This window comes from Haemaphysalis longicornis, unplaced genomic scaffold (assembly GCF_048455015.1).
Source record: "Haemaphysalis longicornis isolate Haplotype H1 unplaced genomic scaffold, Haemaphysalis longicornis Haplotype H1 scaffold_8, whole genome shotgun sequence".
Lineage (NCBI taxonomy): Eukaryota > Metazoa > Arthropoda > Arachnida > Ixodida > Ixodidae > Haemaphysalis > Haemaphysalis longicornis.
This window is the reverse complement of record NW_027526445.1, coordinates 93,290,918-93,316,525: the sequence shown is the minus strand read 5'-3', so window position 1 is coordinate 93,316,525 and position 25,608 is coordinate 93,290,918. Positions and strand designations below refer to the sequence as shown.

The window sequence follows — 25,608 nt, the reverse complement described above, 5'->3', positions numbered from 1 at the left end:
TTCGGAAGGTTAGAGTCCCCGAAGCATGGAAGGAAGCCCGATGGTGTAGCGGCGTTCGAAGCGCTTCCTGAATTTTAAGGGCGAAGGATTGGGCAGAGTCCGACGGACGATTACAAATTCCTGTTCTAATTGGCGGATAAGAATCATAGCCCACAAACGCCATTTTGAGACTTTTGTGAACACCCATCAGCATGAACGCCGCCTCCGTCCCGTTTACCGCTGCAGTCGCCAGAAAAAAATGGGAAAACGACTCCTGATTTTGTACAAAGTCATGGCAATGGGTAATGAATATTGAGCCTTTTATTTTTAGTTCATGGCTACACGAACTGCTTGCTTGGGATATCAAATTTCCGAGGTTTACCTCAGTTACGACATCGTCGTATAGAAGGTTAAATGCCTTTTCTCAGGGCGGGTAACAGGGGGTGTGATGAGGGCAAATTTCGGAGAAAAAAAAATATTGCGAAGGGGATTTGGGGAATATTTTTCGGAAACCAGAGCTTCGAATGGGGCTATCGGGAATGCTGTAGTTGAAATTGTTCAGCTTCTTGGTGTAAGTTTATGATTAAAAGGGGGAAATTTCAGCAATACTGCCTGCCTTTACTGGCAAAGGGTGTCCCAAGTCTATGTGCACCTTAGCTGCGCCATCAGTTTCGGGAGTTCGGCACAAAAGAACCTTGTAACACACCAAACAAATTCGTACTGTCTGTCTTCTCATCAAAATAATCCATTCTGGTCGCAAATCTAGCAATACATAACGCGTTATCTTTTTTGAAGGAACGTTCTCGACCTCGGTTTTCATCGTGTTTCTATTATGAATGATATTGCTAAATTTTGTCCAGACGGCGAGGAGTCACGTATGTCCGGAAAGTGCTGGCGAAGTTGTGCTGTGCAATCTGGCTAAAACAAGCAGCTTAAGCGGCCCCGAAGTCCCCACAAACCTACCCCCGTGCTCCCCTTACGCATGCGCAATCGCGGTTTGACTTCTAAGGCGGTATTAAATTGCTAATGCGATACACCAATACGCTTTAGAACGCTGTTAGCACGGTATAAAAGCGTTTTATATCCGGCCACAAGCGGCTAAAGTTTCTCGCGCCGAATTTTGAACAAAATCACCGCACACCACAGGAATCCCGGCAGACGGGAAACTGATAGAAGCAGACAGATACAGTTTGCAGCCAGAATGCGCAAGGCGGAATTTATCTGCCAATTTTTCCTGCCTTAAAGTATCAAAATTTCGGTGCTCTCTTCCGCAGAGCAGCCTTTGTTTGCCCCTAGTGTCCAACAAGACAGGGAACACCCTCTTCGGCACCCATGTTGTGTCGCACTAATCTTGAAAGACGCACACCCGAGTAGGAGGCAGTTCGTTGGACGACCATGGGCATCGACGGGCCGTCACAGAATTTTTGGAAGGTAACCAATCGGTGCCATCCCGCAAGACCGTGAAACGACTGATGTCGCACGGTTCGGTCAAAACCGTCGGGTGCCGGGACGTGCAGAGGAGCGTTAGTCTTCCTGGGGGGCCTTGACGACTGAGACCTCCTTGACGGCTCCGGTGACGTTCACGCTGGTGGCTTCGGACATCGGGAACCGGCCCGCCACGTCGTAGCAGTCCGTGCCCGATTCTTGCGACAGGGTGTTAATCCAGACCTGTATAAAGTAGGACCAAGGAGAGTTTAAGCCGTAAACAAACGCACACACAGCTCACCACGCAGTACCGCATTGGCACGATTTTAACGCGCCTCGATTGTAGCATGCAGGTACTTTAACAGGATATCTCGAAAAAAAATTTAAGGCAACATTTAATTTAATTTAATTTAATTTAATTTAATTACTTTATTTAGTACCCTTTGGTCGTTTATTGCGATGTTATATTTCATTGGGACAAGTAATTTGATGCTGATTCTACCGCGCTGGGGTAAAACATGACAGCACGTCCCCGGCAAAAGCCACTTTCTTTTCTGCGGTTTTACTTGGAGCATGTATTAAATGGCCCATCAGTGAACCCTTATTCAACTTGCGTCGAGACGTAAGTTAGAGGGTTCTCTGATGTGCCAGTTGGACTATGCGAACAGGGGAAGCGGACAGGAAAAAAACGCCAGAACGGCTGTAGCTATGCAAAGTGCGTGAGATTAAGGTCTTCTCTACACGAAAGGTACCTGGATGAACTGCGCAACGTTTTTTTTTCTTTTATTGCCCATTTCTTTTTTTGGGGGGAGGGGAGGGGCGAATAGTAGCTGCCTGGACATTTTTTTTTAAATCAGATATTGTACAACCGGGAGCATACAACATTTCTCCCACAGCGACTATGAACAAAAGGCTTGCATAGACAAGCGAGCTCATAGCATCGGTAGAAAGTTCCCGCATGCTAACATTTGCCACCAAAATGTAACCCTGGAGCCCATTTGAGGCAGAACTATAGCTGTCCACTCTGCTGAGTGTAGACTTGCAAAGAAGAAATGCATTATAGTGGGTAGAACAAAAAGCGCACGTCTAGTTTTGACCAGCTCAGCGTTGCCTACTGTGCGGTGCGAGGTGTCATTCAGGCTAGGCCCGTGCTCTTACGTGTGGCCGGGGTGCGAGGCTGAAACGTCAGAAAACTACCGTATCTAGATGGAGGAACTTTCCGAAAGCAACTAACAGATGGGGCGCAGAAAGCAGAATCCAGAGAGCGAGGCACAGAAACAGAAAGTTAGAACTCCGTGTCATTTCTTAGAGAGAGAGAGAGAGAGAGAGAGAGAGAGAGAGAGAGAGAGAGAGAGAGAGAGAGAGAGAGAGAGAGAGAGAGAGTACTGTTTTTGTCCAGTTGTTTATAAGGAGTATTAGTCTTCGTCCGTAACCGGCGGAAAGCAGTCCTTCGGCCCTGGCGGCGTTTTCAGCCAATTGGACGGCCAAGAGTTGGACGTTGGGTCAGAGCTGAGCAGCGCGATCTCATACTGCGAATCGTTAGTAATTTTGCGACCTTGTTCGGTCGTCCGAATCACTGGTCATTAAGGGTAACAGAGTGGATCCCTAGAGAATTCAAGCGTGGCATGGGGCGGCAGAAAGATAGGTCGATGAGACCAAGAAGCTTGCGGGGATTAATTGGGTCGCAGTTAGCACAGCACCGGGATAATTGGAGACCCATGGGAGAGGCCTTTGCCCTGCAGTGGGCGTAGATAGGAGGGTGATGATGATGATGATGATGACGGGTCGTCTGAAAAAAAAAAACCCGTACTATATGAGACATGTCCGCCTGGTCCTCAGATAGCGCGCACATGTCTGTATACTGGCCAGGGTGTAGTAGTGACTATGCCACAAGGGTTTAAATACGTGTTTCAGATAGCCGCACACTCTGGAAAAGCGATGTAACAGTCGGAGGTCCGAACAATGGAACGAATGGCGTAGGTGGTCGCAGAACACAGTAGTGCACCTTCAAGTTCGAAAATCCTAAGAAATCACTGCATTGTGGCTGGCCGCTGGGAATATTCCGCGAGTGCGGAAAACAGCCATAATATGTTAGTAGTGCCTTTAGCCGCAGTTTCAGAACATATGGCTCCGTTGCGAGCACTGCCATTGCAATTCCCGACATAGTCATACCATGCAGATTCCCTTTAGCCAAGTCAATCCACTCCTCCGGTGGGCGTACTGAATTCAGCCAATATATATGCTTCGCTCCCTTTGATGCACGCCTCGGAGAGAACTCAAGGGACAGGACCCCTATATATTGGGGCCGACCTCGGAGCTCGCCATTGGCCATATCATGCTGAAAGCTCCAGCTCTCGTTTCTGGGAAGCATCTCTTCTGAAACTTCCTTCAGGCTTTCGACCGCGAGTTTGGATTCACAGACTAATCTCCATTTGTGTCTGCCGTTTGCGCCGCTATTGAATTCGGCTGTTTTGGGGCCAATAATGGTCGCTGCACCCGGGATAAACTGCAGTCCAAAATGCTGTGAGAACGGCACTGTCGTTGAATTTCCAAGCTTCCCTCATCTCCGCCGCTGCGCTTTCCCGGCTGACCGGCGTGGCTGCTTTGGAAGCTCCGTTTGCAAGTGCCTGCAGCCAAGCTAAAGAAGCCAGCGTGTGTAAGGTTTTGTTAATGGAGGTTTGAATTCAAGCTACTGAAGCCCAAGAGCCGTGTCTCTTCTTGAGGCTTACTGTGTCGTTGCTAAGCCTTCACATTCGGGCATACGTGGGTTGGCCGATACCCTTAACACTCCGCTCTATCCACCCTCCGCACTGGGTCGTATGCAGATGAGTTCTAGGCTGAGCCTCATAAATATCCCCAGTGCACTTCCTTTCCTCTTCCCTCAAACCACAAACAAGCAACGCGCACTGGAAAGAACAGCATGGGCGGCAGCCCCTCAGTGAATAACTTGCGGCAACCCGAAGCGCCTCAATCCAATCGCAAGGAGCCTTATCAACCATACCTCAAGCTTCCTTGAGGAACGAAAATGAGCGATCATCGCAAGGTCAGAACCACACAGGTTACTTGACACTTGATCACCACACGGCCAAAGCTGGTACGTTTTCCGTGACACGCGTTTATCGGCCGCGGTTAGCGTGGACGAAGAGTCTGTGGATTGGCCGTCCAATGCCTTCATAGTAAGGTATTTGGGACTTTGGAGTTCGTTGCAGACATGACGGTGACAGCTTCATGCAATTATTGTTTTCCATTTTACAGCCAATGGCGAACGCAGCACTTGCGCTTTCGCGCCTGTAATTGACAGTACCAATTATAAGCACCTAGGGAGGGTAGGTCAAACCTCTGCCTGGATAGCGAGATTTCGCGGCAGTGAGAACAGTCTAACCTTGCCTTCGGACGCCTCACCACGTGGATATTTGCGCACCGAAGTTGTACAGGCCGCGTGCCGGCTTTTCGAATGTAAACCGCTGACTTTAGGCGAACAATCAATAAATCTCACCGACGTCAAACTGTCCAAGCGTTTGTTTTAACACGGACGTGATACTCGCTGTTTATTATTTGCGGAATCAAGGAAGCCTGCTAGATTTGAAATGCCCTGGACTACTTTGAATTCGTTATCCATTTCGTAACTTTTCAATAAGCGATCTGTTATGGCATACTTGGAAAGGGATTGAAGCTGGTCAATATTCGTCATAGGCTCAAATTTCTACAAGTCGACGAAAGGTTAAGGCACATCCCCGGAGCACGTCTGGTCAAAAAACGCTGCTCCGGCCCCATGCGACATCTGCCTCTCCGGGCTAAGCAGCCAGCTTCAGACTTCTATGCACAGCTGTATTTTTTGTTCACAATTGCTTCAGGGCGTCTAGGGCACAACAGAGTCTTCTCGCATGCTGCAGCCGTGACGGAGTGGCGGGTCTGATCGACGTCTTCGACTTTTGGGTTAGTCCCTTGGAGGCCATAGCAAGACGTGGGACTTCTCGATTATAATTATGATCACGTAGGATTATCCAAATGTTATTTGTGTTCCCTTTGTGGTTTCTGAACAATTTTTTGAACAATGCACCATCAAAATTGCCGTAGGCTAGCAAACAAAACACGAGGGCAGACCTTCGGGCTCCAGGAAAGTTGCCTAAGAATATTGACGTTCCCTATTTAACACTGACTCGCGCTATTCCCTTCCTTTTTCTTATCCGTGTTTCAGTTGAGCCTTGTAATGTCCCGATTTGGCACCCTTCCTTGTTTTCTATTCAGTGCCATCGGCATCATTCTGTCACCACGTGTGTAAGTAAGACTTTCCGGTTTCCCTACCTATACTCGCCAACCAAGAAGTCAGACAGTACAATCGAATAGACCTTCCCCAGTGGTCACACAACTTTAACCAAAAGCCAAGAACACTGATGTCATTGGAAGGATCTGCGGACCTTCGGTGGTGTCGCGAGACCTTCGAGTGAGACGGACCATGGCAGAAATGCGCCGAACGGTTTATGCAGCACAAAATTTAAGAAGGGGTTAAAAACGACAGTCTCGCAGTCTCTTGTAGAAGGCCACAGACTTGGCGGGTGACGGCAGCGGCGACCGAGAGCAGGCAGCGTAACGGCGGTGGAGCGTCAGCAGCCGGCGGCAGCGACGGTGCTGCAGCCGCACCTGGCGTGCAGAGATGGGGAATGGGCCGTTGCTCCATTATCGCAGGCTGTACTTGCCGAGTGTCAGTGGCGTGGGCCTTGTACTCTCGCAGTCCGGTCTACTGCCGCAGTGTTCCCGTCCCTCGGGCCGGGCATCCGACGAGGAGCGGAATTGCAACGACCGCCCTCTTCCTCCCTGCTCTAGACCTCCGACCTCTTATCATCATCCCTTTTCCACGTTCTGTATAGGCTCTTCTTATCTTCATCGCTTTGTCCTATGCGCTATGGGCCAGTTTTTTTTTCCGTCTTCATCTTCTTCCTTTCGTCGGCTTTTTTTGTACCTGTCGCCACTGTTGCCTGTTGTCTTTGGCGCCAAGCCCATCGGTTTCACCCCCAACATACGCCTAGACAGATCTCCATCTTTTTTCCCACCCAAATCCGCGTCGAATAGCTATTCTCCGCAAAATTGCAGTTCAGAATGCTGTGAGAACGGCATTGTGGAATTTCCAAGCTTCCCTCATCTCCGCCGCTGCGCAGTTAGCACAGGAACATGGAATCCAGGAACATGGAATCCTGAAGCACGTAACACTCGACTGCGCAAAAAAACCAGAACTACCACCCCCTCTCCCCTCTCCCCCTCCCCTGAGCAGTGGGAGGCACTGCTGTCCAGCTGTCGACCTGAGGACCGTCCAGGAGCTACGACCAGATGCTGCGGCAGCCCGGACAGCACATGGGCTCCTGGTCGCAGGAAACACCCATTAAAGGGGCCATGGAGACGAAATGCAACTTTTCTATATTAGATGCGACGCATCCCTTGCTCTCGGGTATGTCCCTCCGTTGTCGTCGCGGCGTTGTCCGCACGCTCACTGCACATGCGCAACTCTCCTCAGTTCTCTCCGACAGCTGTGTGCAACAATCTCACTCTGTCTCATTATCATAACGGCTGCGCGTGTGCGCTTCGCTGCTCTGGGTGCGCGCATGTGTGCGCATGCGCGCGACTCTCCCCCCCGCTACTCTCCTTTCAAAAGCGGGAATATAAGCGAGGGAGCGCACGGCGCCGGATCAGTCCAGCGCTCGCTCTCGCACTTGACGTGACTTTGCTTGACGATACCTCCGTGCAAGATCTTCCGATGAAGACGTGATGGAAGCGACAGTCTCTTCAGCGAGTGGACTGACGCAATCCAATATCAGCGTCAGTCCTGGAATGATGCGTCCGTCCTGATGCGTCGCATCACATCAGAGTTCCCTCGCGGGAAGATGGGCGTAATTTTTTGGAAGAACTAGACTTCAGTAGCTCATTCCGCTCAGTTGCAGCGATGAAAGTCGTTCGTTTAACAAAAACAAGAAACACGAAAAATTGAACAACTTTCAAATTTGGCGCTGTGGTGACGCAATGTGTGCAGTGATGACGTGTTATAAAGCGGCACTAAACACTTGTTATCGACGTGCAACGTTAACATTTAAGTAATATGACCAAAGGAAACAAAAGCCTCCGCTACAATCGATCGCCCCGTCATACTTCTTCGCGGTGGCTTAAATCGGCGGCAGCCAATCGCAGAAACAAGATTCTGTGACGTCATACAAAAATTGCCGGAATGTGGCTAGCGCGTTGAGTGTTTTCGTTATTATTTCAATTATTTGTTTAAACTTGGGGATAAAGTGGGTGTTTTTATCGGGATAAAACAGCAAAAACAGCATTTTCAATGACCCCAACTTTGTTTGAAGCGAAGCTTTCTATGTGTCACCAATGGCGGTCGATGTCGTTACATAACGCGCTGCACCAAAGCCAACTTTGAATTGAATTGAAACTTTATTTCTCTCTCGCTGCGGTACAGTAGAGAGAGGACGCTTGGGAAAAAAGCTGCAAACAACGCAGCTTGAAGACCCCATACGCCCAACCCGACAGCTTAGTTCATACACATTTCGCTTCGTACATCGGCCAAAGCACAATTTTAACGTCTACGTAATATGTCGGTCGCTCAGAAGGATAAAATAAAATCACAAAACACACTTGCACAAGAACAAACAAAATAAAATAAACACAGGCATAAAAATCATAGCAGATATCTTAAAAGGCACAGCATAACCCCCCCCCCCCCCCAAAAAAAAAAAAAAAAATCTAAACCACAGCACAAGGGGTTAGCTGTAATACTCGACTGTAATACTAACTTTACTCAACGGGTTTCCCAAAATGATGATGGTGATAAGCGAAGGCGCTTTAAGAAAAAAAAACGCTTCCCATGGTCGGAATCGAAGCCTCGCAACTTGAAGCCGACGCCTATCCTATTTCGCCATCGCGACACGGCGGAAGCCGTTTGGATTTTGACTCAGGATGCGGGAGAAAGCTGCGCGTTTCAGCCACCCAACCATCTCTTCTCTTTCTCTCCCTGTGTCCCTCGAGTGCGTACCTTGAAGGCGTCGGCGAGAACGTCGATGCGGCAGGCGAAGAGCCGGTTCACCTTCACCTTCAGTTGTTGTCCAGCGCCCTTGTTCTTGTCGGTGCCGTCGTACACGAAGACCAACCCCTTCTGAACCTGCGCGTCAATGATCAGCGCCGCCTCGGCCGTCTCCTCGGGACCCTTGGCCACGACCACTTTGAACCTGCGCCGCCGCCACGAATCGCCGGCCGACGTCGCGTTAGCGCGCACACACATACGCGCGCAAAAGGAAAGCGTCCGCCTGCACTATACACTGATTTTGGGAGCTGAGACTGCGCTCTAAGGTACAGCTAAAAAAAAGCTTTTGCAGTACTTTCGAGCTTGGCTCGATGGGAGACTATGGGGGAAGAGGCTAAAAGGCGAGCGGGAATTGATATTTTAACACGAAAAGTTTTTTCCCGGGTACACCAGCATTTTTTTTTCTTTATTCACCAACAAGTTGTACAAAATACATAACACAAACTGTTGGGCCAATAGCCGAAGCTAGTTTAGGCCCATTACATAAATACACAATACAGCAGCAAACAAACAGGTGAGTGAAAAGATACCGATTACAAAACACTGCAGGAAAACCAAATAATAACAAAAAATTGAACATAACAGAAGGAACCGGGGTTCATGCGATGTTGGATAGGTAGTACCTTTTTAGCGTAAATACAAAGTTATTAGCTGTTTTTATTTCTGTAGCTAAACTTTTGCTCCGTAATATTGTAGTAGCCGTTGACCATAGGTATTTCGGGTTACAGGCAAGTTAAAATTCACGTTACTCGCATTCCTAGTGTTCCTTGTAGGTAACACAAACAAATTTATTGAAAAAGGATGGCAATGGATAATAATTTTGTTGACAACTATACAGACCTTCATTTCACGGACAAGCAAGAATGGAAGTATTTGAAGCTTAGAGAATAACGGACGGCTGCGAACACAAGAGGTAGAAAATGTCATACTACGTAATGCTCGTTTTTGAAGGCGCACGATGGGATCTAAATACGTTTGATATGTGAATGCCCAAGATTCGCAACAATACGTCAAGTGACAATGAAACAATGAGAATGAGTAGTAAATAACCTTCATAATTGAGATACTGAAGTACGTTCTACTTCTTAAAAGGACGAAACAGGACGATGCAAGTTTAGAGGAGATCATTTCTATATGCCCTTTCCAGTTCATAAAGCAGTCCAGAGTCACGCCTAGATATTTGATGGAATCAACTTGCTCCAGCAAACAACTATTAAAATATATTTTCATGGAGTCTCCATCAAACTGTCTATGCGGGGAACGGCAAAGCATATACTTCGTTTTCGAACTGTTTAGAGTTAATTTATGACCGTTAAGCCAATTTGACAATCGCAACAACTCATGATTTATCACACTTACCACATGTTCAGCTGATTTACCACTCACTACAATTGCGGTATCGTCCGCATACATTATAACCTTGGATGATATCAAATACGTAGAAAGGTCGTTAACGTACAGGGAAAATAGCACCGGACCGAGGACCGAGCCCTGAGGGATACCTGTTGATATTTCTAATTGTGATGATGAAACATCACAACATCTCATATTTTAACATCTTACCGGCTTCATATTCGTCACGGAAATCACATCGCCAGAAAAAGTTCCATCGACGTGGCTCGAGCCACGTTTCGATTCGAGCCACGCATTCTTCAGCCGCAACGGGATGTACACAGCGCTACGCACACTGCGCTATAAATTAGAGCGCAAGCGGGCCTACGAACGCGCCTTATATATTTTCCACTACTTTCTTCATCGAGATGGTGCTGCTGTTTAGGAGCGGCGAAGCGAGGTAGTTCATCATGACGCTAATGGGCGCTGACAGTTGGCGGCTCGATGCCAGCGTCTTTGGCCTTAAAGGAGTACTGACACGAAATTTCAAAGCTGAGATAACTATGTAAAACGCTTCCTTTTTATCAGGAGATATCTCCCAGCAAGTTTCAACAGCAACCGTTCAGCGGAACATTTTTAAAATTCATTTTAATCTTCGCCCGCACGAGAAAGCCCAGAGCGGGCCGACATGACATCATCTGCTACTTGCCCCAAACTGCCTACGTCGGGGCTCCCGTGACGAAGCCGACGCGCTGGCTGTGGTTGGCGCGCGCTGCTCGGGCGTGTGTACACGTCATGGTTTTGGGACTGACGTCATGCTGCCCGGGCCTGTGGGGACGGCGAAGACCTCGGCCGGTCTGGGCGCGCGCGTGCGCTCGCTCGCTCGCGCTTCCAGAGAGGCAGCGATACGGCAAGAATGGTGACGCCATGTGATACATCCTGTCATGGCGGCCGCTTGGCGTTTTTTTGTCGAAACCGAAACTGGCACGAATAAACGACGCCGTAAATGAATGTTTACGCTGCGCTCGACCGTCTAATCTGTCATTCTATGATTAGTGGGCTGGTAGGCACGCATAGCAGCGAAAAAAACGTAACATGAAAATTTCGTGTCAGTACTCCTTTAAAGCGTCTCCGTATACGCGGGACGCGGGTGAATTGCGGCCCCCACCGCAGCTTACTGCTTTCGGTTTCGGTTCGGTTTCGTTCGCACGGTTTTCAAGGGGCTGTGATTTCAGTCGAATTAACGCAATGCTCCCGCGCGTGCAATACAGTGTCAAACGTCGATGCCCCTAACGGCGCCATACCGACGTAATATAAATAGCGATGTGCAAGTTCATATGGATGCACAATAAGCATTTAAATGCTCCTGTGAAGGCAAATTTCACTTTCCTACTTTCCTGTTTTACCGATTCCTGGGAAAGAAGCATCAACCACATCTTTTTGGGGGTAATTCGCAGTCATGGAGGAAATATTTTAACCCTTTCCTTCGTGGTGAAACCCTTAAATAACGAGTGTTTTTTTAATTTTTTTGGTACAGCGAGCATACATTTACGTTCTGTTCGGTTACATTAATCAAGCTGCACGTTTAGGGGCGGAAGATTTGCACGGAGTAGCGTATAGGATCTCGGGGCAAGAGCACCGAGAGCGCATGCTGCAGTAGTTTTGGCAGTGGCTATTTTGCCGGCCGCCGGCAGATTAGCCTGGGAGAAAAGTTGCCGGCAGTTCCCTCCCATTGGCTGGCCCAGACCACGTGATTATTCTGCCGGCACGTTTTCGCGGGTGTTATTTTGCTGGCTGCAGAAGAAAAGTTGGCGGCAGTTCTCCGGCAATGCCGCCCCTTAGCTCCAATGCTGCCGCAACCGAAGATGTCGAAGATGGCACCTCCACTCATCTTCGAAGATGACACCTCCAGTTGCGGCAGCATTGGCGCGCAGGGGCAGCATTGCCGGGGAACTGTCGGCAACTTTTCTCCCGGGCTAATTGGCCGGCTGCCGGCAAAATAGCACCGGCGAAAATGTGCCTCCCGAATATTAACGTGGCCTAGGCCAGCCAATGAGAAGGAACTGCCGCCAACTTTTCTCCAAGGCTAATTTGCCGGCTGCTTGCAAAATAGCCACTGCCTAAGTGTTTTTCGGCTGTCCGCCAGAAAGCGAACTGCGACACCTACGCACCTGTTAAAAGGGCAGCGAAGACAAAATACAAGTTTGCCTAATTCGAAAGAACTAGACTTTGGAAACTCACTCGGCTATATTCGTAATAGACGTTTTCAACAGCGAAGCTCTTTAGCAAATTGTAATTTTTCGTGTCCGCAGATAAACATACCAATAAACTGCTGAGCCCGCGCGGGCTTCGCGGCGACCGCGTGGCGATTAACAGAAACAAAGGCCTAGCGCCCGTGTGTGCGTGCCTCGGGGCGACCGCCCTGCGTTTCCGGCCCACGTTTTTGAAGCCAAGAATACCATCTTGGGGAGATTGGCTAAGACTGCGGCGTTCACCGTAACCGTGGCAACACTTGCTCGAAACGAGAAGGACATACGCCTCTCCAAGGTGATGTCCAATGATTATCACTTCCCAAAAATGGAAGTAGCTCACACTTATAGCAACAATGACGGAGTAAAGGTCCTTGCGGCCGCGAAGAAGAAGAAGCAAATCGGCTGGAATCAGACTTAAATGGTCGTGAAGGTTCCGTACACCTTCGCCACCTTCAAACCTTACGCGTTTCCAGGCAAGGGCCTTGAAACAGTTGAAACATTGCGGAAAGCTCTTGGGCAGCGGATCATGCAGATACCTCTTGTTTCTTTACCACGCAGTGCCATTCCATACAATTCCATACCATAAAATATTATATCATATATCAATGCATATATACTATCATCCCATATGTATCATTCTATAACATACGGAACCGTGCCAAACCATATCGGACTATATACCATACCATGACATGCCATATATCATGTACACAGTTCCACACCGTGCCATACCACATGGCGCCATACCCCCATACCACGTCATACCCCACCATGGTATTATCATCATCATCACCAGCCTATCTACGCCCACTGCAGGGCAAAGGCCTCTCCCATTATTCTCCAATTGCATCGGTCCTGTGCCAACTGTGACCAATTTATCCCCGCAAACTTCTTGATCTCATCTGCCCATCTAACTTTCTGCCGCCCCCTGCAACGCTTGCCTTCTCTAGGGATCCACTCTGTTACCCTTAATGACCAGCGGTTATCTTGCCTTCGCATTACATGTCCTGCCCACGTCCATTTCTTCTTCCTAATTTCTACTAAGACGATGGTATACACCATGTACATACATACACCATACACCGAGTATACACCATGGTATACTCGGCAGTAACTCACTCGGGAGCGTGGGGCTGTGGCATCATCTGCACGTAGAAGCACGTGTTCGGCTCGGCTACGATAGGCGCCGCGGCCGGCGCATCCTGCAAGAGCCAGGCAAAACAGCAGGCGACACGTGTACCATCAGCTTCTTCGCTTACTACCAACTAGCATGCAGATATGCCTTCGCGGGTTGTACGGTTGCATTTCTCGCACTGACATCACGTGTCAATTGGAAATTTTCTGCGTTCAAGTGCTTTCCGCTTATCTGTCCCTGCAGTTTTGCTTAGAAAAAAAAAAACGCGCAATTCTTTCTCTAGAAAGGAATCCTTCCAAGTGACAAAAGGATCTTTTGAAGATGCCGAAAACATCTGACGCAGGGACATCGTAGGGCAAAGAGGTCCCGCATGAGATTTCCCATGATGCTTTCCCTATTGATAAAACGAGCTGTAACTATCGCTGAGCCTAACATCTGTTGGCTAGCTTCAGAATAAATGAGTAAATAAATAAATAAATAAATAAATAAATAAATAAATAAATTATTCGGCAAATATTTAGTACACTACTCTACAATTATTGCCACTAAATTTACCGACCTGCGAAACAAAGCCGTTTTTTTAAGCGACAAAGTAGTCATACCACATATATTCTAGTAACTGAATATAGATATTCTAGTAACTTAATACAGACCAAGCAAACAGGGCCGGTGCCATCGCAACATATTTGCACTGGAAGGTCCCGAATTTCTGTAGCATACCGTATTTTAGGGCGTATAACCCGCACCAAAAAAGCGAAAATTTCAGTGGCAAACGCCGGTTTCTTCCTTTAGGGCAGGTTCACGGCAATGCGAGTTCGGCCGTGAAGCTCCGACGCAGTAACAGTGACTAAGCCTTCCATGGCATACACAAGGGCAAAGGACAAGGAAGAAACAACAAGACGAAAACATGAAGAAAAAAATTCACCCGCATTTCCCCGAAGGGGAGCATGGGGAAGTGCGAATGCACGGGTGGTTCTATGAGGGGGAGTTATGTTGAACTGTGTTGGCATTCGCCCGTTAGTTGCATTTTACACCCCGCGTGATCAAGTGGGGATTCACACACCCCGTTAGTCCCTCTCTGGAAATCTTGGTGAATTAAAGTGTATGTTCGCGAGGGAATGAAATCACACACACACACATACACAAACGCGCCAGTAAAGTGCCACAGTATTTATTTACACATCAGCACCTGCCGGTGTTATCGATGTACTCGACCGCCACGATCAGTGCTTTATGGTCGCTGAAATGAACCGTTAGAGGTTGTTCTATGACGGCGCGTATCTGACAGTTCCTCGCAAAGGCCAGGTCGACGAATCCACCGTTGATGGTAGTGGGTTAGTCAAGAGGTATGCACACTACTCCTTTAAGCGGGTGCATTAGCCCTTCTCACGCACGATTCCCAGCCAACCCCCACGTGGGTATGTGCCATGTCAGCGGCCAGGCAGCGCGCGCCCATCTCCCCCCGTTGCCAAGGAAGACGAGGAGATCCCTGGCCAATCCCCCACGTGGGTATGTGCCATCTCCCCCCCCCCCGTTGCCAAGGAAGACGAGGAGCGCGCGCACCCGCAGCTGTTGCTATGTGGACGGACTGCGGTCAACGGAATTCAGGGTCGCTTATAAAGTGCATTCGCACTTAAAAAATGAATGGAACCGAAGATGACCTGGTGTACAACAGTGGGGACTGCGGCTCAAGTGACAGCTCTAGCGAGAGAGTGACACTGAGTGAATTGCGACTTTCGCTTTGCCATCAGTGTATTCTACTTGCTTAATATACGCCTTTTCTGTCTATATAGCATGTGATGTGTTGCTTAACGGTAAGTAGCTTTGGTGCAGCCTTTCCTGCATCAAATGTGCGGGCAATGATTTTTTTCTTTTCCGGCTGGCTGAAAGTGGGGGTGCGACTTACATGCAGAAGCGGGTTATACGCGCGAAAATATGGTATGTACACTGCCACAGCCCTCCTTATAAATTTGTTTTTGCGGAACCGGTCGTTGCATTGAAATTTCAGGCATCATAGATTTGTAGACTTCGTTACGAAACTAGGATATGTTTTGCTAATATCGTTAGGCCAGAGACAAGCCGCTAATTACGATGACAGGCCGTTAACGACAGGCTAATGACAAGCTTTCAAGCCACAAGTAACATCAGCCGGTCTGTGTTCTAACGGAGGCACTGAAGTAAACTCACAGCCTTGAAGAGCAGAAGGTTGGAAGACTTGACGTTGGGTGGCTTATTGTTCCAGTGCTTGGGGTGCTGCGAGAAAGCGCAGCGCGAAGTCATGTGCGGGTTATACGGGCCCGAACCCGCAAAATCAAACCATCATTGGCAAACGCTCTGTAGCAGTTGTGATACTAACTTTCCTAACGGGTAATTGAAAGTTCGTCGATATGATCAGACCGGTAGTTAGGAATGCTCCTTTGAAGAGCATAACATGCCAAATAAAATGGTAAGATTTTTTAGCGCCCAATATTTAGACAGGGAACGTAAATATTTGGTACTTGTGTATCTTATGTATTACCACCTTCCTGGAACCCGCAAGTTGTCAAGTCAAATAAAAGCTTATGAAAGGAGCATACGGTATCTTCTACCAGATGTTATCACTATTGAGGAGTTTCATACGTAGTATGTTAGGGGGCATGGGTGCACCGCCGTCGCCAGCGATCAAGGGAATTATGCAAGCAGGTGTTCCATCCCTACTTTGCCTCGAACTTTTTTTCCGACAATCACGCAGCATGCATCTTTATGTTGATTATTGCGTACAAAAAATCCACAAACTTTGTGTTGGTGCGTCATGCCTGAGACATTGGCTCCAATGGTGAATTACGGATAAAGAACAGCCACCATCATCATCATCAGCAGAATGATTGTGTACACTGAAGAACGAAGGCCTCTCCCCGCTCAACGCTTCGGCAGCGGAAAGGAACAATTTGCCGCTAATATTCCGCGGGGGTTGGTGGCGGCAGCCGTGTATACTGCATCTGGATTTATCCCGTATGTGCTCCTTATATAGTTAATTCTTGCAAGTCTTCTATCTTTGCGGTAGAGGGGGCTCATTTTCATAGGAATGGGTGAAATTTTACGAGCTTTGCGTTGTTCTGGTTAGCAACGATGCAGGCTACCTTCGTCCCTAACTACTAAGAGACGCCAGCGCCACCTTGTTGTGTAATGATGTTGTGGCAAACTAATTGTTTTATTGAAATATTTAGTATAATTTCCTAGTGGTGAAGATGGCATTATTTTATAAATTGCGTCATGTTTGTAATAATAACGGTAATATTAATAAAAACCTGTGGCTTTTGTTACTCAACATGCCCGCTACGAGGTTGTCGTCTGCGTTGATGTTGCGCTCGTGACCGCTGTGCCGTTCCAAATATTTTTCCTTTAGACGTCTAGTGAGACTGCTTCGCAAGCTGTCTACCAAGTTGTCCGCCAATTTGGAATGCAGCAAAAGGTACATGCAGCCATAGTTCTTCAATATAGACCAGTTGCGAAACTGGGCTTCAGAATTCGGGTGGTTCTTGCCCCTGCTTCATTGACGCTGAGGGAAAAGCGTGCCGGCGCGCCATCTAGCGGTCTAAAACTCCACTTTGCTTAACATTTACTTAACACTACTAGATAAAATAAAGCTTGCTTTTTAGACGAATTGCGTTGTATTTATTTATGTTTCTGCGTGTTTTTCTCTGATGTCTCGCGACAGCAGCCTCTAAAGCACATGAGTGCTACTTCAACTTTCAGCCGACAGATGACAGGTTAGTCAACTTGCCCCAGCGCAGGGGGACCAGTCGAGGACCGGCTTTTGATGCACTGGGCCTATGGGGAGTTTCGCAACTGGCGTACAACTCTGCACGCCACAGCAGACGACACAGCCGACGACAAACTCACGCTGATGGAGCAGACGCGCAGGCTCTTGAACTTGATGTTCTTCTCGAGGCACAGGTTGTGGCCGATGCCGTAGAAGACCTTGTGGTGGTACGGCGGAAGCACCTTGTCGTCGACCTTCATCTGGAAGTCCTGCTCCTGCACGGACACGTCCAGGACGAACGGCTTGCCCGGCTCGAAGGGCACGTCCTGGTCCACCTGGTCCTCCAGCCAGACGCCCTCCTGCTTCGTGCGTCGCACCAGCTGCCGCGGATCGGCGAACTGGGCCACGACGCCCAGAAGCACGTCGTCGTGCACGTCGTGCGCGCGCAGGATGTTCATCTGCACCCTGCGGGAACATTGGCGCGACCGATCAGAGTTCACCTCCTCTCACTTGTTCGTGGTTCAAGGGGCCTTGAAGGCCAACAACAGGTTTAACGCGAAACAACTAGCCTTTACTAACTCCCTGCGCCCTATTCCAGCCACGAAAGATGCTTTTACTGAAAAAAAAAAAACGCAAGAAACATTGAAGAACTTTCAGTTTTCACTCTACAGTGATGTACCATAAGAAGCATGCAGGGTGTTGGCAACAATTGGATCACTTCAAAAAGTTCTCCTGAGCGAACCGGTTCGCTGCTCGGTTCGCGCTCAAACTTCACACAAAGGTCGCATTCTGTAGTCTATTTGTATTCTGCATTTGCATTCTGTAGTGTAGTCTAGACACCATGAGAAACGACGGCACTTACCTGTTTATTCTGAAAACAAATAAAACCGATTTTCGCCTATGGGAAAAAAGCGGCCGATTTGAACGTGCCAGCCAGTGCAAGCTGATCTTGGAACGAAGGTGCCACTGCGGCAAAACGGACGATGCGGATTCACGGTAGGGAGAAAAATGAGGTAGCAGACGATCAGAAAATCTCCGTCCCTAGTTTACGACGATCACAAATAGTTGCGTAACAACTGATACCAATCATAAAATATTCCCACGGTCCATTGCCGCCAATAAACGTTGTATTTATTTCCTCACCTGCTTTCACCTCCTATGACCGTCTGCTACCCCATTTGGCTCCTTGGTGCCGTGGAAGGACCGCAAATCCGCACCGTCCGTTTCGCTCTGCATACCCCAGGTTGTCCCGTCGTTCCAAGGTCGGCTTGCACTGGTTCGGACGTCCAAATCGGCCCGCCATTCTCCCATAGGCAAAAATCGGTTTTATTTTTTTTTTCTGAATAAACAGGTAAGTACCATCCTTGTTCCCGGTGTCAAACAAAATAGACCACAAAATGCGACCTACGTGTGGAGTTTGAACGCGAACCAAGGAGCGGTGCGCGCTCCAATTATCGTCTTAGTACCCTGTGTAGCTATAAATGTTTTAACTGCGTGTCAGCAGCCAAGTGACGTGGTCAAATGTAACTTAAGCCCCGGTATACGGTGTGTCGGCCGTGCTTCTTGGCGGTGGTTGATGTTGGCGATCGACAGTCGCGCAAGCGGGATTATGTCACTTCATACAGGAATCGCCAAAAAGGTAACTGGAAAGTAGCCACTGCTTCGCACGTCATTCACAGCTTCATGATGTGGTTGAAATTTGTGGCAGAATTGGTATATCGTTATAGAAACAAAGCAGTCTTTTTAGTGAGCCAAATAGCCGCACACAATTAAACCTCTTACGTAAACCCGTTTTTTTTTTTTTGAATTTCCCAAAGAACGAAATAAATTTGGATTACCCACCTGTAGCTGCTCAGACTTAATGACATTGATTTCGTTTATCCTGCGAGGACCGAGAGATGAGGCGAACAGCGTGGTAGGTGGGCGAGTGAGTGAGAGGCATTTACGTTGCAGGGGCCGCCGAAGACTATCGTCTTTGGACGACATATTACTGCGCGCACGGAGGGGAACGTCGCTCCGCTGCCGTTCGACAGTGCGGGAATAAAGGCCCAGAAAATTACTCAATAACATGAGTAGTTTACGAGTCAGAAAAAGAAAAAACTGGTTGATTCCGCTGTCACAAGAATCGGTTAAACACGAAAGTGAAATGTGCAGCGAAATCTGCAGCTGAGCATGATTTGCAGGTCGGCGTCTGCCTCGTGGGTGTGCATGGCGAGCGACGTCCTGCTGGCGGGTCGCTTCGGCAAAGGTGTACTGGCATCATTTCCGTGACGGATATGACGTCAGTGAAATCTTGGTGTATCCCGGCATAAAACACTTTCCTGCTATAATGCAAAACCCGAAAACGAACAACCCAAAGTATAACGTAAAGGCTGCTTCCCCGCAAGTAGGCTGTGTGCAGGGAAGGACCCTTTTCAGGCCGCTTGCTTCGTTGTACTGGCGTCATTTCCGTGACGCATATGACGTCATGTAAATCTTTGTGGAGCCCGGAATAAAACACTTCCGCGTTAAAAAGACGTGTGGACGTACTTGTCAGCACCCTCAGTCACACTGCCTTCGATGATGAAGTGGTAACCGGCTGCCATCTGGTGGCCCAGGGTGGCGTGCAAGTGTTCAGGCTGAAAGAAGAAGCAAGAGTAGAGATTTCAACGAATTCTGCTCACAAGTATTGAGATAATCCCGTGCGCCACTCTCTGGTAGTCCGCGAGAGAAAAGTGTCCGCATAGGTTGATTGACAGTAGAAAGAATAATAATAAATGTAACCGTACATTGACGACCGTGTTGAGAAACGAAGGCCGTTCCGCTCTGTGAGGGAGTTTAGCAGCGAGGCTGCTATGGTGGTTGGTAGAGCTCTTACTATTTAGTAATCACGCGATATGTAATTACACTCGTTAGATTAACTATGTCTACCGTGCAAAAATTTCAGATATACACAACGTGCTGTGTGTTTTTTTTTTTTTTTCGTCCCTCTTACTTATGATGACACGCTTATGATGAGAGCCTTGTTCTCGCTGTAATACACTGCCAACGGCTCCGGGACAACGCTGGTAAGGTTTTTCGCCAGTGTCAAAACTAAAGGCGTTGCGCTGCTAAACTAAAGGACGCGGGTTTGATCCCAGCCATGGTGGCCGCTTTTCATATAGAGGCGACCAGCGAAAACGCCCCTGTGGCGAGAGATTGACCCGCCGCAGTGGCTTAGTGGACAAGGCGTTGCGCTGCTGAGCACGAGGTCGCGGGTTCGATTACCGGCCGCGGCGGCCGCTTTTCTGATAGAGGCGAAAAAAGCAAAATCGCCCGTGTGTATGAGATTTCGGCGCGCGTTAAAGATCCCCAGGTGGTCAAAATTAATCCGTAGCCCTCTACTACGGCGCGCCTCAGCGCCTGCGTTGGGTCGGTGCATTAAACCCTACGACCAACCAACCCTATGGCGAGACTTCGCCGCACGTTAAAGAACCCCAGGTGGTCAAAACTAATCCGGACCAATGCCCTACGGCATGCCTCATAGTGCTGGAGTAAACACAGCGTGTCAAACCCCATAATTCTAATCTGCGATCTATACACAACCGTTGACGCATGGCAGTGGGCACCTAGGGGTCGCTGTGACATTGTAGAACTAACAGTTCGAGCCCAAAGCACAACAGCCACTTGACATTGAGCCTCAACACGGCGACGTTGAAGACGACCACGACGACGATGGACGTGTTACCAGTGGAAGAGTACTTTTTATGGCAAAATTGCCGCTCCGATGCAAGCGGTGTTACGCGTTAGCCTTTGTTGTTGGCCCTTTCAAAGCTTTCTCTGATTCTTTGGCCGGTTTTACGGGGGCTGCTGCTGCTATTGCTGCAACTGCGGCTTTCTGCCGAGACTGAATGACGTCAGAGGAATGGCTAGTCGTAGCACGACTTCCGCCAACAGTTCGTGCCATTGTTTAAAATCATGCGCCACCCCAGCTTCGCTGGTCATCCACCTTCGCACAGTGCAATGGCTCATGATTTTCAATTCGTGACGGGTGTGGGCATGTGTTCGTGGGTCTGAAGCAGCAACGGGGTTTATCTCCGGTGTTTCTATTTCCGGTCGCGTAGAATTTTACAACTTGTGGAAGAAAAATTCGGGCAGCTTCGCTCTAGTGGCGCGAATACTGGGCAAACAGCGAAGCTGCCCGCCCCACCTAGCCCTGTTCTCGGTTCGGCTAAGTTCACGCGTCGTTATGCTTGGAGGCTCGGCCAAGTTTTCTGCGTGGTGTCATCGTTAGCCCCACAAAGAGCAATGAACACCCGGTCATTAGATATGCACAATGTACCAGTGCCCACCGGCTTTGCGGTGAATCTCCAAAAGTAGCGGAGGGCGCAGCGGGACGAGCGTTTGCTCAAAAAATTTTGAACTCGTTCGGTGGCCTCCGCTCGGCTTGTGTGTTCTGGCGTGCGGGACGCTAATTAAGAAGTTTACTAACGTTATCACTTCTCGGTCTTTTCGCTTTTTTTGGGGGCGTTATTTCTTCTTTTTGCGCCGTCAAAAATTCACCCCTCGTCGCCAGAGATAGAGTGAGCCACCTGGCGACGCGTTTCCAAAGCCGTACTTGTACCAGTCGTTTCGCACTTCCTAAAGGTGGCCACACGAGTCCCGCCAGAGTGTGGTAAGGAAAAGCTACGGTAAAGCTGCGGTCCCGGCTGGCGCGAAGACGTCATCGCTCCACGAGGTTTTTTTGCGCACGTTCGCCGGCCCAACCCCCTGCTTAATCAGTGTTGAAGACCAGGAAGCAGACGTATGTTAGAGGACAGTGGTTTAATGCGACCTTCGAGGGGGTAATTCGGTAGAGGAAGAAGATGGTGTAACGAGCCTCGCTGCCTGTGAGGTGGCTTCGATGTCTTCGTCTTCTCAACCAGATCACATTTTCCAACAGGCTCCGGCCGGCCAAATATTATGGATCTGGTTGGATTCGCATGGCTAAGTTCTAAAAATGGCAGTAAGCTGTGCAATTACGTCTGTAGCATTAAGGCGCTGAAGTCGCTGAATGAATTGTCCGTCTCAAAGTCTGCGGTAAATGCAAGCACCTCGCATTAGCGAACGTGTCCATTCACACTTTCATTGCCCGAATCAATCTTTTCCAAGAGCCTCCCCACCAGGGAACCTGCGCAGCTATGAAGTTTAAGCTTCCGGAGTTGTTTAGAAAACAACCATGCATTTCGTGCGTCCATGGGATCCAATTCCCTTCACATATTCGTGATGCTTTTGTCTTGAGATAACTGTCGCGTTTAGGCTTCGGTTTCTTGAAGCAATCAGTTAACGTCTTCTTCCAAGCGGTAAATCGTGCGAGAGGGATGTTTGATCTGCAAAAGTCGATTTCAGCACTACCGCAACAAAGGTTTGCGTTTTCTGATGTAGAGGCGCTTTCCCCGCCTGAGTTGTCAATATCTTCGTCATGCTTGAAAGCTTTGAAGTTCTCTGTACTTTCTTCGGAAAGTTCTCGCTCGGCCGTAACTCCTAGGTGGTCAAGGTCCGAAATTGCTTTCTTCTGCTCATTTGCAGGCGCTTTAGTTGCCACGTGCATGCTTCTAATTTCTTTGAAGTCGACGATTGGAGAGATGGATGTCGCACCTCCGTGCACCGTCCAGCCGAAGACTTTTCACGGCGGTGAGATTTTCACTAAGGCGCCGAATGTCCCCAGTCACAAGTTTCCAGTAAAAGTCCGCTCCGATAAGTAGGCTAATGCCTGGTTCGGGCTGAGCTTCAAAGGAGAAGTCGGCGAATGGCATCGCTTTGGCATCAAGTTCCTGAAGAATCGTCTGTTCCGTTAACCAAGGCAGGTCCTTGCTTATCTCAGGTACTTCAAGTGCCTGGATTTCAAATTCGCGAAAGTCGTACTGGCTGTAGAGGGTGAGTTGTACTCTTTTGTATCGCCTGCGTTGAAACGACGAATTTCTAAAAGCGGACATCGTCATCTCCTCCTCTGCAAGTACATTGGATCGTAGCTTCCTCGACAGCCTTTCGGTTATAAAACTACGTTCGCTACCTCCGTCGAATAAGAGTCTCACCAGATGTTTGCGTGAAGTGCCCGTAATCCAGACATGTGCTGTCTGAAGCAGAACAATTCTGTCGGAGGTCTTTGATTCCGTTGACGAGCTGGACGCCGGCAATCTTTCCGGCGGTCGGCTTTTCCACGCTGGGTCACACAAGGAAGTGATATGGCGTCCATTGCAATTTTTACATGAAAGCCTTCTCGTACTCCTGCACTCCTTGGCGCGGTGAAAACGCCTAGCGCAGCGAAAGCAACATCCGTGTTGTTTCAACTTGGCTTTCTTTTCGTCTAGTGTAAGTTGAGCCTGGCAGTTCTCTGTGATGTGGTCGCGCGATTCACAGAAAAGGCAACAGTTGTGGGACAACCTAACGGTTAATGTCGAAGCAGACCCTTCAGTGTTGTCCTTCACTTGCATTCGGGGTGTGTCGATTGCAGACCCAGTCATAACAGAAGTAATCTCCCGACTCCTTACTTCTAGGTCCAACAGGTCAAGTAACGTCGATACTTCATCGGGCCTTTCACATCTCGATTCTCGTGCTGATGTTTCCGTCAACGTTAACTTGTTAAAGTTGAGCACGAGCTCATACGGTAAACTCTGCAATAGCGCAGCCTTTAACATCACTCCGTAGGAATCAATGTGAACATCGAGATGCTTTAGCGACCTGACGTGGCTCTGCACACGTTCATGGAGCGTCTGAAGGCCGCTCAAGTCGTCGCAGGAGGCTACTTTTGGCAGGTTTAGAAGTTTTCTCATGTGGTCGTTGATTATCAGGGTCTTGTCTCCAAATCGTTGCTGCAGCAGTTCGATGGCTATGGGGTAGCTGTCGTTAGTTGTTGGTAATCCCCTGATGACGCCTTGCGCATTCCCCTTCAGATAACTGTGCAGATACTTGAGTTTGTCAACGTTGGCTAGCGATGGGTTTTTATGGATCGTAGATTCAAACTGGTCCCAAAATGCAAGCCACTGAGCAAATTCTCCGTGAAAAGTTTGTATCTCAAGTTTGGGCAATCGAACTTGAACTCGTTCTGGATGTGAGCTGGCAGCCTGTATTGCATTACCCGCCGTTAAAGGGCACGCGTCTACAAGAAGCCTTTCAGCGCGGAAAATCATGCATGCGATGGAATCACGGTAGTGTTCTACGGCTGTCAACTCGTCGTCTAATTCCTCACCGGGGACGCGACCCACGATTTCTTTGTCCATATCGTTTAAAGAAGTCTCTTTCAGTTGGAGCATATTTAGCTGTTCCGCCAGCTCACCCATCGGTAGCGGGGTACTCTCCATTGTGGCCTTCATGTCGTTGATGATCCGTGTAGTTGAGGCGCGTAGAGCAGCACGTTTTCGTTTGAGCAGGTCCATGATGACACGCGGTACGCTGAGGTGCCGCTCTAGCAGGAGCTGGGGCGATGCGTCGTTCTTGGCAGCCGCGTCCTCTTCGATGGGCCTGCTTCATCGGTAGGGGTCTTCAACGATGTAATCCTTCCATCCTGGTCACGGCACCAAATTGTTGAAGACCAGGAAGCAGACGTATGTTAGAGGACAGTGGTTTAATGCGATCTTCGAGGGGGTAATTCGGTAGAGGAAGAAGATGGTGTAACGAGCCTCGCTGCCTGTGAGGTGGCTTCGATGTCTTCGTCTTCTCAACCAGATCACATTTTCCAACAATCAGCATCGCCGTTCAAAAACTACACAACCCACTATTTGAAGAGGCGCACACAAAGAAGAGAGATGCACAACACACGGGCTGTGTGTGTTGGGTTCTGTAGTTTTTTCGCAAGCTTGTGCCAACAGTCCCAGCGCCGGACTCTCCTCATTGTACAAGCCACTACCCGAAAAGGAGATAAGGAATGAATGAAAAGATGAACTCACCCACTGCGGCTTGAATATGCTGACCGTGCCGGTGAAGAAGTCGCCGTGCAAGGAGAAGTACAGGACCTTGTCCAGGGGAAATGCCTCGCGAGGAGGAAAAGTGACCGGCTTGTCGTTGAGCGTCAGCTGGACAAGCAGAAGCGGACATTGCGTTGAAACCACAGTTGGCGACTCAACGTCGCTCCCGCACACCGCATTTTTCAGAGCCGTCTTGCTTTCGTCAATTAGCAGAAAACCACGGAGTAATACGACAGACGGACCTGCACTGTCTCCAACTCCTTCAAACAATTACCTGTCGTCACTCTACTTGTACTTGCAACTCTACTTGCACTATCCTATGCAGTACTCCCCGCTGTCTAAATTCTGCGCTGCCCCCGGCACCTTGTACAGTGGGGTCCACTGTTCAAGGGAAACGGCGAGCGCGTGGCCACTGCGCTCCGCGAAGCGCCGGCGCCGAGAAGTGGCGAGAATCGGAGACAGACGGCCCATGCGCGCTGACTGCATGAGGCGGCAGAAGCCAGTCTGTCGTCTGCTACGGCACTCCGCTGCGCCGCTCACATCCTTGAGTGCGAAATCCCTCAGCTACAGCAGAGTCCTTCAATGCCTTTCTGGTCATGAAACTTCGCCGTCACGCTATGGGAGAGCTTCGTACGCTATGGGAGAGCTTCGTACGCCGCCGCGCCGCGGCGCTGGTGTTGATCGGAGGGCAGCCGGGGGCATGGTCAGAGCGCGTTTGGCAGGGAACGGACCACGGAGTAAGATAAAACAGACGCTCGCCACCACAT

General features: G+C 49.1%; 1 protein-coding gene across 1 annotated transcript in view; it reads right to left on the bottom strand.

The window, feature by feature from the left end:
* Positions 1-809: 809 nt before the first annotated feature.
* Positions 810-25,608, bottom strand: part of LOC144148684 (uncharacterized) — a 41,719-nt gene continuing 16,920 nt past the window's right edge. The window contains exons 5-11 of the mRNA XM_077680200.1: positions 24,824-24,949; positions 19,470-19,558; positions 17,081-17,405; positions 15,386-15,451; positions 13,183-13,265; positions 8,432-8,624; positions 810-1,647 (exon numbers count right to left, since the gene is read on the bottom strand). Coding sequence (XP_077536326.1) covers positions 1,504-1,647; positions 8,432-8,624; positions 13,183-13,265; positions 15,386-15,451; positions 17,081-17,405; positions 19,470-19,558; positions 24,824-24,949 — 1,026 coding nt within the window. The 3' untranslated portion in view covers positions 810-1,503. The remainder of the gene's footprint in view (positions 1,648-8,431; positions 8,625-13,182; positions 13,266-15,385; positions 15,452-17,080; positions 17,406-19,469; positions 19,559-24,823; positions 24,950-25,608) is intronic.